This window comes from Portunus trituberculatus, chromosome 17 (genome assembly GCF_017591435.1).
Source record: "Portunus trituberculatus isolate SZX2019 chromosome 17, ASM1759143v1, whole genome shotgun sequence".
Classification (NCBI taxonomy): Eukaryota; Metazoa; Arthropoda; class Malacostraca; order Decapoda; family Portunidae; genus Portunus; species Portunus trituberculatus.
Window position 1 is genome coordinate 30,450,025 of NC_059271.1, and position 15,594 is coordinate 30,465,618.

Genomic DNA, 15,594 nt, shown 5'->3' on the forward strand with positions numbered 1-15,594 from the left:
GAATGTAGATTTAATATCTTCTATCTCGCTTCATATAGAATGTCCCTCATCCCAGGGCTGTATCCTTTAAGACATTCTCCTTTGTAATGATTCTAATAGTCCTTATATCCTTTCTATAATGTGAATAATAACAGAACTGTACAGCATAACCTAGATGCGGTCTGACCATTGCCAAATATAACTTTAATATTATTTCGGGATTGCTGCTTTTAACACTCCTAAAAATTAATCATATTAATCTATTTGCCTTATTTCTAGCTTCTATGCATTGTTTTCTTAGATCAAGATTCAGTCCTATATAGTGTTTCGATTTATATGTCACCCACTTAAGGTTATTCTTGTCTGATCCTTTTGTTCTACATGCGATATTAGCTACTTAACCTGTATGTAACTTATCAAAAAAATTCTATACTCCTTATCAACATCTACCTGCCCTGATCCCATCACTCACTCGGCCCTTTCAATCTACCCAACCTCACATCGCCCATCTCAGCATGACCTGACCCATACCACACCTTACTTAACACTTTTTTTATTTTTTATTTTGTCGATAATGAGTATATTGTTACTTCTATAAAAAAATCTTTTAATGATTATTTTTCATTGGAAAATATCTAATTGAATAAGTTTGAATGAAAACAGTTGTATAATCCTACGGAAATATGTAGTCTATAGTATATAGAATATAGAGTAGATTCTTGCACTTCTCTTAACCTTAAGAGTGAGAGAGAGAGAGAGAGAGAGAGAGAGAGAGAGAGAGAGAGAGAGAGAGAGAGAGAGAGAGAGAGAGAGAGAGAGAATCAACAAATGTCATATCTTATCCCAGCGAATGATGCGAGAAATTGTTGGTGTGTTCAGCTTTACATAGCATTCTAATAAATGTAATATTGGGTTGCGGTGGATTTCACTGAGTTCATCACAAACAGACATTCGCATACCACAATATCTACAATGTGTGTGTGTTTCACTGTTTGATCTGCTGCAGTCTCTGACGAGATAGCCAGACGTTACCCTACGGAACGAGCTCAGAGCTCATTATTTCCGATCTTCGGATAGGCCCGAGACCAGGCACACACCACACACCGGAACAACAAGGTCACAACTCCTCGATTTACATGCCGTACCTACTCACTGCTAGGTGAACATGGGCTACACGTGAAAGGAGACACACCTAAATATCTCCACCCGGCCAGGGAATCGAACCCCGGTCCACTAGCTTGTGAAGCCAGCGCTCTAACCACTAAGCTACCGGGCGCATGTGTGTGTGTGTGTGTGTGTGTGTGTGTGAAAAGGGAGGAGAGATATATCATGACGTTATTTGATTTAATCAAAGGACAATGAACCGAGCAGCATTTCATTAAAACACACACACACACACCCGGTAGCTCAGTGGTTAGAGCGCTGGCTTCACAAGCCAGAGGACCGGGGTTCGATTCCCCGGCCGGGTGGAGATATTTGGGTGTGTCTCCTTTCACGTGTAGCCCCTGATCACCTAGCAGTGAGTAGGTATGGGACATAGATCGAGTTGTGACCTTGTTGTCCCGGTGTGTGGTGTGTGCCTGGTCTCAGGCCTATCCGAAAATCGGAAATAATGAGCTTTGAGCTCGCTCCGTGGGGTAACGTCTGGCTGTCTCGTCAGAGACTGCAACAGATCAAACAGTGAAACACATTTTATCTTTATTTCCAATCTAAAGTTGGATGGATCACTAATAGGTTTTCTATTTCGGCTAAGCAAATTATATCGAAGTTACTTTACAAAATGATTATGTTAAAAAACTAGAACTAGTTTTATCAACACCTAAATGGTAATAAGTGTTACCAAATTGTGATCATAACATCATGCATTTGGAGCCGAACCAAACTTTTCCGAAAGAGCGGCTCGGAGATGTAAACAGAGGCACGTCAGCCCTCAGTGGCGAGTGGCGCGAGGAGTGAATAAAATGTGACGTCAAAACTTTTTTGGCGACGCCAAGAATGAAGTATGATACACTGATACTGCACAAGGTGACTGAAAGAAGGACGTTCTGTTATTTGTCCATTATTAGCTACTGAGTAACAGGTTTGGCTTTATTAGGTGTCGGGCAAACCTAAAACCATGTATCTTATGTATCCTACAGAGATGGATATTGCGGCACTGAGTTGCCACTTTGCAACACTTTGTCGCAAAATTTTTGAGAAAGGCTCACCAAGCAAAGAAACTCCGCCAAATTTCCGCGGTTTTATTTTTTAGCGACTTTAAATATGAACAAACTTTTTTTTTTTTTAAGAAATTGAAGTTGCTGGAGGAGAATATGGATCTGGAGGACATGGATGAGGAGGAAGATGATCTGTAGATATTAGTTTAGGCTGTGTTTTGAATAAAATAATTAAAAAAAATAAATAAATGTACCTTATTAAAGCATGTTTCTGTTATCAAGTAAATTTTTTTAAAGTAATTAAGCAGTTACACTAGGAAAAAATCGCACTGGTTGGGACCATAAATATAGTTGCAGTCACACCAGTTCCGATGGCAAAGTTGCACCTGAAAAAATTAAAATAGTGCCCAGCTCTGGTGTTACAGCCACTTATTAGGAGTAGTTAACTTGGGGACTTGGTGGAAAGCAAGGCATTTGCCAAGGTAAGAGATGCCAAGTTTAGAGACCCCTTAAGAATAAGAAGAAAGACTTTGGTTTCAGAGAAAATATATAGGTAGTCTACTAATGGAATATCATACAAGAAGGTATGTGCTATTCCATGATATAAAGCAACATAGCACTACATTCATTACACTGTATTCTTCCGTGTAGATCTCATCAGTAGGACTTAAATTTTGTGATGCAGTGAAAGACATTACGTCACTGTGTGTGACCCGTAAACAAATTCCCAACACACATGTAATGAGCTAGGAATGCCATTAAATCCATGGTTGCTTGTAGGTGCAAACCAGCCTGATCTATACTGCTGAACTTAGTAGTGTTGTGTGATGTAGCTATATTTTTTCCTACGTGTAGCGATCAAACCTTATGAGAGGATTCTGAAGCAATTTTTATCCCACTAGGACTAATGTCTAAACTGCAATATTAGTTCCACAAAGGAACCTTGATGGTAGGTCTGTTGCCTTATTTGAGAAGGAGGCTGGACACAGGAGGTCGGCCATATTGGCTCTGACCTCTGTAACAGCTATATATCCTTTGAGGTCATCTACAAATCCTATGTTCAGTCCTCTCACCAGGTATAGTGTTGTAGCAGCCATGTGATTGGAGGTGCCCAATGGAGAAAATAGGGTAACAGCATAAGCAGGATTAGAGATAAGGAAAAGGTCAAGAATGTTTAGTGTATCTCCAAGATGGTCAGCAATACGAGTAGGATGTTGCACCAGTTGCTCTAGGTCGTGGAGGAAAGGAAAGTTGAAGGCTAGTTTACTAGGATGATCAGTGAAGGGAGAGGAAAGCCAAAGCTGGTGGTGAACATTGAAATCTCCAAGGGTGGAGATTTCCATAAAGGGATAGAGAAACAGAATGTTTTCTACTTTTTAAGGTAAATAATCAAAGAATTTCTTATGGTTAGAGGAGTTAGGTGAGAAGTAAACAGCATAAATAAATTTAGTTAGGGAATGACTGTGGAGTTGATGCCAGATAGTGGAAAACTCACAAGATTCAAGGGTTACTGTCAGTTGTCTCGGACACTTGTGTTTTGAAGAGGAAAATAAGACAAGATTTAGTAGAGGAGAGGTGGTGTTCTACAGATTGAAAATTAGATCTAAGAATTTAATAATGTAAAAATTGAAGGGGAGTGTCAATGTCAAGACATTGATACATGAAGAGCAGTCTGACCTGTGGGCATTTATGGTCCCCTCTCCAGAAGGGGACTCCAAGACTGGTTTTGGAGTTGACAATTTTTTTTTTATTTAAGTGAACGGTGTGCATGTAGAGGTGCATGTAGTTTTGTGTGAAGGAGGCGAGTTGTCTTTGGAAGGCATGCTGTGACTTCCCTCTCTTGAGTTGTGAAACACAAAAAAGACATTCAGTGAATTAACAGTTAGTTTTAATGTAAGTTCACATCACCCCCTTAACTGATCTATAAGACCAGAACTAGTGCTATTAGACCTCGCTAAGAGTAAAATATAGTTTTGGCTGGTCTCTACTATCTCCTTCTCTTCCTGTCTCTTTTCTAAATCTAACTTTATCAAACTTGAACTCATTATTTCTTGACCTTTTCTGATTATTAACACTTTGGCTTACTTGCAGAGAATGGTGACACATACAGGAATAGAATAAATAAATGGCACAAGATAATGTTCTGCTGTGGTACAAGTGGATGATCAATTAGTTGCACTCATAAATAGACAGGTTTGTATTTTGTTTTTCCATTGTAAGTAAAGTATTATTTTTCTTAATCTTGTTTTTCAAAGCTTAATTTTACTTAGTGATATGTTATTAATGTTCAGATATTGAACACCTCTTTTCTTGATAATTATTCATGATGTGGCCACAAACAAAATTTTTCATCTTTCACAATATGATACCATTATTACATTTGCTTTACACTCCATTTGGCCATCTCATATTTGGCCTCTCTTAGCCTCTTTTACTTTCCATTACACTGTTTGTTTCTCTTCATCCATTTTCTTTATATAGATGAAAATATCTCAAGATTTCTCTTCATTACTTTCCAATCTATTCATATATCCATAAATCTTTCCATTTGTGTAGTTACACACATTTCCCAAGTATTTTGATTCTTCACTCATGATTATTATTTGTGTCTATCAAGCTTTGTCCATGTTTCACTCCTATGGCACCATTCTATCATACAGGAATTCCTTAAATTTGTTGCTAGTTCATCTTTTTTGCTGTCAGTTACCACAGTTCTTACAATCCCTTTGAAATTTGTCTCACTGCTTAGTCTATTCCAGCATCCATACTTATTAGTCTTCCCAAGTATAGTTGACCCTTGGTTAATATGATTATGTTTCTTAGCTTATTCATGGCATATCTTATTTTCAGTAAGGTATATTTTCCTATACAGATTGTTGTTACACTCTCCAAAAAGTATAATTTTACATTGTACATTATGGTAACCATTTCACTGTGACACTTCTTATTATTAAAGTAGTACTCTTGCTGTGACTGTCATTACTGATAACTTTATTTTTTCTTTTTAAGAGGAATTTATCATTTGTGTTTGCCTATAATATTTAAGCTGCTTTCACTTGGTCAGTAGCAATTTTGCCATGAATTTTGTGGACACTTTCTAAAGAAAAAGAAGTGGCTGCTGATTAGCAGCCAGGCGCATTTCCTGGGACTTGTTTTTTTTGGAGAAAAAAGGGGTGTTTTATGAGCCATCAAGTACGGTAAATCGTGTCATTTAATTGAATCTCCTTAAATATCATGTCGTGCTAAATCGAAATTACATTATTCAAACTCACGTTAATCTAGAGTTGACTGTACATAAATAACACACTGTAGTTCAAGTCCAACTCTGAATGATTCTTTTATTTAATCTTCAACTTGCATGGCTATATTTATATCTGCATAGAAATGCTAGATTGCCCTCAAAAATTTCCTAACCACTGCATGTGCTTGGGATACTTTCTGTAAACCCTTCCTTTCAGTGCTTTCACATGCTTTTCCTACATCCATGGATAGAGGAAAGACTTTTCTTCTCCACATAACTTTCCAGAAATGTATATACAAATGTACATCTTAAAGAGAGAAATTTGATCCACATGATTTTTACCTTCTCTGACTAATAACTACCTACAGGTAACTTTCCAGACATGTATGTATATCTTAAAGAGAGAAATGTAATCCATACAATATTACCTTCTCTGACTATGTACATATGTAATCTTCCTTGACATGCAAATTATAATGTTAACATCACCATTATTGAAAAATAATTCTGTGGTTGCCATATGATATTCTGTCCAGTCTCCTCTTCCTCTTTATAAATACACTGTCCCCCTGACTAACTTGTACTTTTCCCATAATGAATGTACAGTATGTCTATCTTCATTATCCTACTACACAACTGCAGTTTGGATGTTTATATTGTTATAAGTAAAATGGAGAAGCATACTTTTCTCAACTTGTATCTTGTGTTGGTATGATATATTCATATTTTGGATTAACTCACTATCTTTTATCCATTCACTAGTCTCTTCTAGTAAATACTGAGGGAAATATTTTGTTACAATGTCTCTATGGGAGGTATTTATATCTTTTACTGTGAAACACTTGACATGCATAACATGATAACCCTCAGTATAACAGTTTGAAATGACCAGAAAATAAGCAATGTATGTATGTAGCCCAATAATGAATTGTGACTTTAGTATAATGTTAATTTGCAGGTAGTGACCACATGAAAGATGGAGAAGTACAAGGTGCTGGAGGCAATAGGACAAGGCTCATTTGGAAGAGTATTCCGAGGAAAATGCCTCCTTAGGGGGCAAGTTGTGGCTCTGAAGTTTATTCCAAAGAGAAATAAAGTAGAAAGAGAATTAAAAAGTCTCCGCCGAGAATGTGAAATTCAAAGAGGTCTGGCACATCCAAATATTGTTCGTATGATTGACTCATTTGAGACAGAAAATGAAGTTGTGGCTGTTAGTGAGTATGTGCCTGGCCAACTTTTTCAGCTTTTAGAGTCTAATGGTCCATTAAGAGAGGAAAGAGTTCAACAGATTGCATGCAACTTAGTTTCAGCAATTTATTATTTGCATTCTCATAGAATTCTCCATAGAGACATTAAGCCCCAAAACATTTTGCTTTCATCAACTGGTGAAGCAAAACTCTGTGACTTTGGATTCTCCAGGAAAATGGGCATCAATACGTATGTACTGACATCTGTAAAAGGCACTCCTTTATATATGGCACCTGAATTAATTGAGGAGAAACCTTATGATCACAATGCTGATTTGTGGTCCCTTGGCTGCATCCTTTATGAATTACTTGTTGGAAAACCTCCCTTTTGTACCACTTCTATAGTTCAGCTGATCAAAATGGTCAGAACTGAACCAGTCATATGGACTGGAGGATGGAGCAAGGATTGTTCTACTTTTTTACATGGACTCCTTGAGAAAGATCCAAGTAAAAGGCTCACATGGCCAGGTTTACTTGAGCATCCTTGGGTTCATGAGGGAGTAGTGTTTGTTCAACACTCTCTAAATATAATGCCTCTCACTAATCCCTTAACAGTGTCTCAACAGCAGGTGAAAGAGCAGCAGTGTAAAGAATTAGTTGAAAGAGCAGCAGGACAGTCAAAAGTGGCTGGGGCTAATGTAAGAAAAGTTTCACCACAGGGACTTGAATCGCCAACTTTGCCAGTTGATAAAGCACTGGGTGATGTACCTGTACCTCCTGCACCTGTGAGCTTTCCTCATCAGAATGAGAGAAAAAAGAGCATTGGAATTCCTCAAATTGATGGTGAAATGTTAAAGAAATTACAAGCAGTTCATCTCCAAACTGGCTCGTGTCAAGAGGATCTAGGTTCAAGATCTCCTTCTCCATATCAACAGCGTTACAGAGGAAGAGAAAAAATGATTCAAGTTCATTTGTCTAGTTCAACTGATGTATCAATCCAAAGTCAGAAACAATGTGTGCACACAGTGGAAGCTGATGTCCACATTAATGCATGCTCAAAGGAATCTGTTTCAGTAGCTGGTAGACAAGATTATGAACCTGATGTTAGAAGTGCAATTGGGGCATCAATCAGGAAGCTCAGCAGAGTATCTCAGGAGCCAGGATTCAAAGAAGAGGATGTAAAGGACTTTCAGACATATGGACCAGTACCTCTAGAGGATCGCAAAGATAGTATGGTCAATTATCTAGCAAATTCAGTAGATTCTTCTAGAAGAGGAAGCAGACCTTCTAATACAGTGTTAGAGCTAATACAAGATGGAAGACCAAGTCTACCAAACATAAATGAGGAGAGTTATACTCCATTTACTCAGGAAAGAGTCTTGACGGTTATGAGTGGAAAGACCAGTAGTGCTGGAGTGTTTACTCTTCACAGTTTCAATTCTGAAGACACACCAATTGAAACCGAGGAATGGTGTCAGTTTATAGATAAAACATTAGCAGATGTACTTGATGGAAATTTAAGCATATTTCTTGAGCAAACAGAATTGTCCATGTTTGTTTCTCCTTTGAGAAATCGAACATGTTCACTGCCAGTTGTAAATAAACTTACAACTTTGCTGTCATTACCCTTAACTATGGATGATATGAAAAACAGTAAGGAAAGTGTGATTAAGGTGTACCTTGAGTGTAAACTGGTTCCAAATTTAGTGTATTGTTGCAAACTGATATCACGGGTAGAAAACTATAAGCTAAAAAGAACAGTTGAATTTGATAAAGATCAGATTGATACAATGGGAAATATTACTGCTTTAATGTGCCATTTAGTTTATCTTGAAAAAGATTTTCTATTTCAGTTTTGTGACTGTGTTTGTGTATTAAATGCTTTTAATGTAATGAAAAAGATCCTAAGCTTAGATAATGTGCTTCCAAGTTTAGTTGCAGATATGCTGGCAATACTGAATCACATCTTGAGAAAAACATCTGAGAATCAAACAGTTGTGGAAAAGATCTTAGGTACTGATGCCTCAGTTCTCTTGCTGTTGGGTACTCTTATTACCCACCGAGTACCTGTTGTGCGGGCAAGGCTGTGCACACTCATTGGATATTTGGCCAAGTGTTGCCCTCAAGTGGCAAAACTCTTTGAAGGCCAGCACAAACTTATATGTGATTTAATCAATTTGGAAAGTGATCTTGTTCCTCAAGTGAGAAAAGCTGCTTCTTTTGCAGTCTCATGTTTACAGTCATTTACAGAACTAATACCTGATGATTCATGCTCTTGATATCACTACTAAATGCTCACTAAAATGTTATTATATTCATTATAAATACTTCATCATGGATAGATCAATGCTGTTTAGCTTGTTAGAATAGTCTGAATCTCATAGGTTAGCAATATATTTTGTGAAGTATATGTGAAAGGAATACTTTGAAAGCTGAAGTGAAAAAGAATAGATGTATCAATATGATTTAGTTCAGTTAAATGGTTATTGAGAAAAGAAAGATTAAGTATTTTGGAATGATTGAAATAGTTAATATTTTGGAAAAAAACAACAACCAAGAATGGAAAAAACAAATAACACCAATCCATGAAATAGTGGCAAGTATATACATGCATACTTAAATTATTACATAATCATAGAACTTATTTTGCATTAGAATATGTAAGCCTTGAATGAAAATCGAGGAAAGTGATTTGCTGAGAAATTGTGGTGTATATAGATCATATGAAATATGAATAATGGTGCTATATGTGAAATATGTGAATCACAAATCTTTTAACCTTATGGGATGGAGCAAAGTGTGTTGAAATGGTGTAACATGCTGAAAGAGTAAAGTGACTTGTATAGTGTAAAAAAGATTTGTAAATGTGTTTGATGACAGGAGAAAGTGTGTTGGATGAAGTGGTTGTTATCATATGGTTTTATATTTCATTATTTCTGAAGTCTTTTTCTTTTTGAGAAGGTTCACCAAACAGGGACAGCCATGATGGAAAAAAAATGTGTATCTTTCTACTAAAGCACGTTTCGACTTGTTCAAGCCTTTTTTCTGATAAAACCTTAATTTATGCACTCATTTTCTGTATCTTTCATCTTAAAGTAATCTTTCTTTTCTAATAGGAGTCATAATTATTTTTCATTGCATACATTTATTAAAAATTCTCCACTTTTCGTCCTCCTAATGTGGCTAAATCACTTTACAGTAGGTCTTGTTTTTTGCTAGTTCTATTCTATTTGCATAAGTTCCCCTAATACATCATACATATACTTTTCATAGTTTTCACTGTGTTAATGCATATATTTCTCTCTGGTATGGTAATTCAATGTACATGAAAAAGGGCAGCAAATTACAAAAACAAGAGAATTTGTGGGTGGTATTGGATTTTTATTGTTCACCAGAGATATACAGCATATGCCCTGCATTGATTTCACAACTACGAGTACAATCATTCCTTCACTCTCTAATATATAAGGCTTTGTGTAGGGCAGGGATTCCCAATCATTTACCTCTAGTGGTACATTTGCACTTTTCATGGGGTACATTGGGTCTGAGAGAATAACTGCTGCTGTACAATACATAATATAATTTGTATTCAGATTGTACAGCGTTTTTTTTTTTATTTTCTCATTTTATTAAGCAAAGCTTTTACTTGATTTATGGATGAATACCATTTGTTTTTCACTATTATGAAATTTCTCACGCCCATAACTGGTACCTGTACCAGGCCCAGTATCAGTATCATGTATACTGACTCAAGATAATGGCAGGCGGCCCCAGCTATGCACTTGCTTGTGTCACTCATTCCTACTGACACTCACGGCTAGTAAAGGTGTGATAACATTTCTTGTCATCAGCACTGTTTATCTTGAATTTAATTCAATTTAATGGGAATCTATAATGCCTAAGGGGCACAGGTAAACAAAAAGGTTGGAAACCCCTGGTGTAGGGAGATGACAGATCCTCACTGACCACACTATACTTTAGTTGCTTGTTTCACTTGTCTTTTGGTAATCATAATAAACCCATTTCCTTAATCTGACCTAATTACCTGATTGGGCCACACATAGGCTGAGGGTTTGTAGGCTGGTTCTTCATATATTCTTTCACATCTACTCTCCATTTACTTGATTATGCATAGCCACTCTTCCTTACTTTTACATGTAATGGTCTCTCTGTGCTGTTCCTCCTTTTCATGAAGTCTTTCATTTAGCTATACACTTCATTTATCTGACTGAGGTGTCCTCACTGATCTCCATTCTCTCTCCACATACCTGATATATCATAAGACTCCATGTTATGGTTGGTCTGCTAACTTTCTTCCAGCATTAATTCTCAGCACTTATTTTTACTTGATGCACTTATTTTTACTTGATTCACTTGATCTTTAAGGCCATACATGTTCCTCATGCATCTCATTATAATCACATTTGATGTCTGTACTCCCTCATGTTTCAGCCCCATAGAATGCAAATAGTGATTACCACCTACACTTAACCCTTTGCTATCATGCCTTCTGTTATTGTGTTTCATTGCTATCGTGCATACTTAAAAAGCTGCACACATCTATATCATGCATGAAATTACTGCTATGTGTGCTCGTCATTAAGAAATTCCTGGGTTATGATGTCACATTGTAGTTGAGTTTCTCTATATACTTTTATTGAGAAATAGTTCATATATTTCACCAATCTGCCCATCCATCTTGGCTCCTAATTGTCCATAATGAGGTACGTACCTTATTTGGTGGCATATAGGACGCACCTTTTTCCAGTACTTTTACCTACCCTAACTTAAAATGCATCATTATTTTATTGCTGGTATTATCATTACCAGTATTATCACTGTGAAAATTAATTTTAGTAAAGATGAAGGCACTCTAACCTGTGAGGCTGTTATGCATGTTTACAATTATCAGATGATTGGTGCTCTGACTCAACACCATCTAGTGGTGAGGAGTAACAGCAAGTTCATGATCATAACAAAAAACATCAACACCCTCACCAATATGACAGTAGAAGGGAAAAGATCAAGCTATACAGTCTCTTACAATCTACAAGTGGTAGATTATGCCATGGAGCATGGCAATAAAGCAGCAGCAAGGGCTTTAAGGCCACCACGTACGGAAAAGAAATAAGTTTCTGGCGACAACAAGACCAAATGAAGAGCACAAGGAAAGATCAATGTTTTCTGCTTGTGTATTGTGCTGCTAGATTGCTTTCAACAGTATACTATGCTTAAACACACTTAAAACATTTTTCCTGAATTTGACTTGTTGAAATGGGCGTGTGTCTTATATACTCGTGTATCCTTTATGGCATTAAATATGCTAATTAAAATGCTTTAAAATATATGTTATTACGATTCTTGATTAAGATTTTTTATACTGTATTATTTCTTCATTTTTATACTATTATATGGCATAATTATTGGGTAGAAAGTGACAAAAAAATAACAACTTGCAGGTCCTAGTGTCAGTTTGAATTATTACCATAGATTCATCACTTGGGCTATCATAATTTTGGCCATCTTGCAGTGATAGAGGCACCAATTAGGCATGATAGCATAGGGTTCAGTGTATATATATTTAAATTTTTTATGAAAAAAAAAAAAAAGCAGTATGTAAAAGGATTGAACCGGAAATTGGAAGAAAGCAACTAAAAGACTTTAGAAATAGTACTAATGACTTTAGAAATACAATATTAATTACCTATAATGATTTGTACTATGAATGTATTTTGTAATTTTCTTGTAAAAGTCAATAAAATAGAATAAACACTGTATTTGTCTAGATATAAGACCACATGTAGAATCTATTTAATTCAGCCATATTTTGTAATTGGCAGTGTTCGTTAAATATGTAATCAGAATGAAATTATAAAGTGCCTAGCTAATGGGAAAGATACTCAGAAGATACTTTACAGAACATGTTTACAAGTTGTATCAAATTAATCATGTACACCCTTTAAGTTTGATATACATGAATTTAGAGAGAGAGAGAGAGAGAGAGAGAGAGAGAGAGAGAGAGAGAGAGAGAGAGAGAGAGAGTAGTACCTGAAATGAAAATCTAAGTGCTTGAAAATTCATGTGTATCAAAGTTAAAGGATGTACATGTATATCAAACTTAAAAGATGTGGCTTACATGATTAATATAATACCATATGTAAAGTTCTTATCCTCTCATTAACTATATACATAGACAGAGTGTACTTAACCCATTGATTACATATTCAACATTTGTGAATAATGTTAATTACAAAACATGGATGATTTAAATAAATTATTTATATTCCTATGTAATCTTGTTCGAAAAGATTTTAAAGTGAAATCAAAATAAAGTTTTAAGACTAGTACTTACATATCATACAATAAAAACAGAGAAATTACTTCTAGACATTTACTAGTTAAAAAAAAAGAGATGTATCAAATGATGTAATTAGCGTACCAACTTGAACACACACACACACACACACAGCGCGTAGTGTTGTAGTGGTTAGCACGCTCGACTCACAATCGAGAGGGCCCGGGTTCGAGTTCCAGGAAAGCGGCGAGGGAAATGGGCAAGCCTCTTAATGTGTAGCCCCTGTTCATCTAGCAGTAAATAGGTACGGGATGTAACTCGAGGGGTTGTGGCCTCGCTTTCCCGGTGTGTATTGTGTGATATGGTCTCAGTCCTACCCGATGATCGGTCACTACGAGCTCAGAGCTTTTTCCGCAGGGGAAAGGCTGGCTGGGTAACCAGCAGACTACCGTGGTGGTGAATAACACACACACACACACACACACACACACACACACACACACACAGTATTCAATCTATGATCACTAGTGGGAACCTCGGGTCTTTAATGAGCATGTTCAAGGCAGTCAAATGCACGCGGAAACCCATCTCAAGGATTTGCAAGAAAACAAGGAATCCATGACATTGACTATTACATGCGATGCGTAACTGTTGGACCATTACAACATAATGATTACACTCTTCAGGTGAAGGATTATATTAAACAGAAAAAGCATGGGTCTGTCTGCACTAGGCAGGAGGACCACCCCACCCTCTAACTGGGTCAGTCACTATTGGGCCCCACGCTGGCTGGCCCTTGCTGCACCCCGGCGTGCCACCCTTCACCAATGCGGGGGAGTTTGGTGGCCGCGCCGTCCTCAGTGACCCAGGATAAGGTGTTGCGTCACCATCTCCTTGCTTATCTTCAATCTTTATAATTAGCCTTCTTTCTGCTTAGAGGCCACTGCCTCTGTCACTTCAACGCCTTCATCGTTTGACATTTCACGTCCAAAATATTTAACATTTAATAGCATTAAAAAGAAAAAAATCTCAGTACTTGTCTTAAGGTTACATCTTCCTTATCATACGTGTGTGTGTGTGTGTATATATATATATATATATATATATATATATATATATATATATATATATATATATATATATTAAAAATAATTAATAGCGCTTATCTCAACTTGAAAAATTCTGAAAGGGGTGGGATGAGAAATAGTATCGTCGCGCGGTCACGGTCTCACCTGCGTTCTGCCGGGACGCGGCACGATAACTCATGCGTTCCATGATGTCCCACTTGGTACTGGCACACTGGCAATATCTGTGAATGTCTGGGGTCTTGCTTCCTACATGTTACCGTCTTGAATTACATGGGATAAATACTTTGCTTAATTTTTTTTTGTGGCTCATATACTGGAAAAATGATAAGCAATACTTTACTGCCAGAGAAGTTTACCTTTCCTTGTTTTAAGAGCTTTCAAATAAATTTAAAGAATTGCCCTTCCTTCTTTTCACTCAGGAAACATCAATCGGGAAACCTCTCCCTCAGGTAATCACGCACCAGATACAGACATGGTGACGGAGGCAAACCATTTACATCAGTTAATCAGTGTTGTATCACAAGAGGGAGATGAAAAAAAATAAATAAATAAAATAAAAAAGCGAACAGATTGTAGTTGTTTCTATCTTATATTCCTTTTATTCCTAGACTGCAATTCCCACGAATACGTATTTCACATCTCTCTCTCTCTCTCTCTCTCTCTCTCTCTCTCTCTCTCTCTCTCTCTCTCTCTACGTCAAGAGAAGTGCAAGAATCTATTCTATGGTTAATGTACATGAGATTACTTTTTGCCAAATCACAGAACATCGGTAATATTGATTATATGAAACATAATAAACATCACGAAACCGCGAATACCTATACAGAACAGTAGGGATTTTTCATTTGTACTTCGTTGAGTTGTATGTACGAGCAGAACAATAAACAAATAACTATTATCTTTTTTTCCTTATTTGGTTTTAGGATTATTTAGTCTACATTATACACACACAGTCCCTCCCATCCACGCTCTCTCTCTCTCTCTCTCTCTCTCTCTCTCTCTCTCTCTCTCTCTCTCTCAGTGCGCAACAGGCCTCAGCAGGGAGGGAATGGACCTGCAAGTGTATAATCATGTTCAGTGGTGCTGCTGACTGGTGGTGGTGGTGGTGGTTGTGAAGGCTGTGATGGTGGTTGTGGAGGTTGTGATGGTTATAGTGGCTGTTGTGATGGTGGCTGTGGCGGTTGTGATGGTGGCTGTGGCGGCTGTAATGGTGGTTGTGATGGTGGTGGCGGCTGCAATGGTGATTGTGGATTCTGTGATGGTAGTGGTGATAATACTGATAATACGTATAGCCGTCAAGTATAACGCACTAACTTCCACTATTTTTGCGTTTTCTCTTAGCCCCACATAGGTTAAGTTTTGCTCTCTAGTAAGGACGGTTTTCTGAAAGGCTAGATATGATATAAGGATTAGCATGAATGTTTTGTTTTATTTTGTTAAACTATCACGGGTCATTGAAACACTTTTGAAAACTTTAATAGATTCGTCTAAAATCAGTTTTAAATTGTTGAGACGAGACACTGATTCTTTTCAAGGATTAATCGTAAATTTCCAGATAAAACAATCGTCTCCTTTATATACAAAACTCAATAAACAAATTAAAGGATTTAAGATTTAATAAAAAGTAATAAAAACAATATCAATGATA

At 36.9% G+C, this 15,594-nt stretch overlaps 1 protein-coding gene across 1 annotated transcript; it reads left to right on the plus strand.

The window, feature by feature from the left end:
* Window positions 1-1,880: 1,880 nt before the first annotated feature.
* LOC123505142 (serine/threonine-protein kinase fused-like) lies at window positions 1,881-12,908 on the plus strand. Its single transcript, XM_045256257.1, has 3 exons — window positions 1,881-2,004; window positions 4,227-4,328; window positions 6,335-12,908. The coding sequence occupies exon 3, from the start codon at window positions 6,353-6,355 to the stop codon at window positions 8,840-8,842; it is 2,490 nt and encodes an 829-aa protein (XP_045112192.1). The 5' UTR covers window positions 1,881-2,004; window positions 4,227-4,328; window positions 6,335-6,352; the 3' UTR covers window positions 8,843-12,908.
* Window positions 12,909-15,594: the final 2,686 nt, after the last annotated feature.

Coding starts and splice junctions, on each gene's coding strand:
- LOC123505142 (XM_045256257.1), top strand. CDS start 6,353: ATGGAGAAGTACAAGGTGCTGGAGGCAATAGGACAAGGCTCATTTGGA.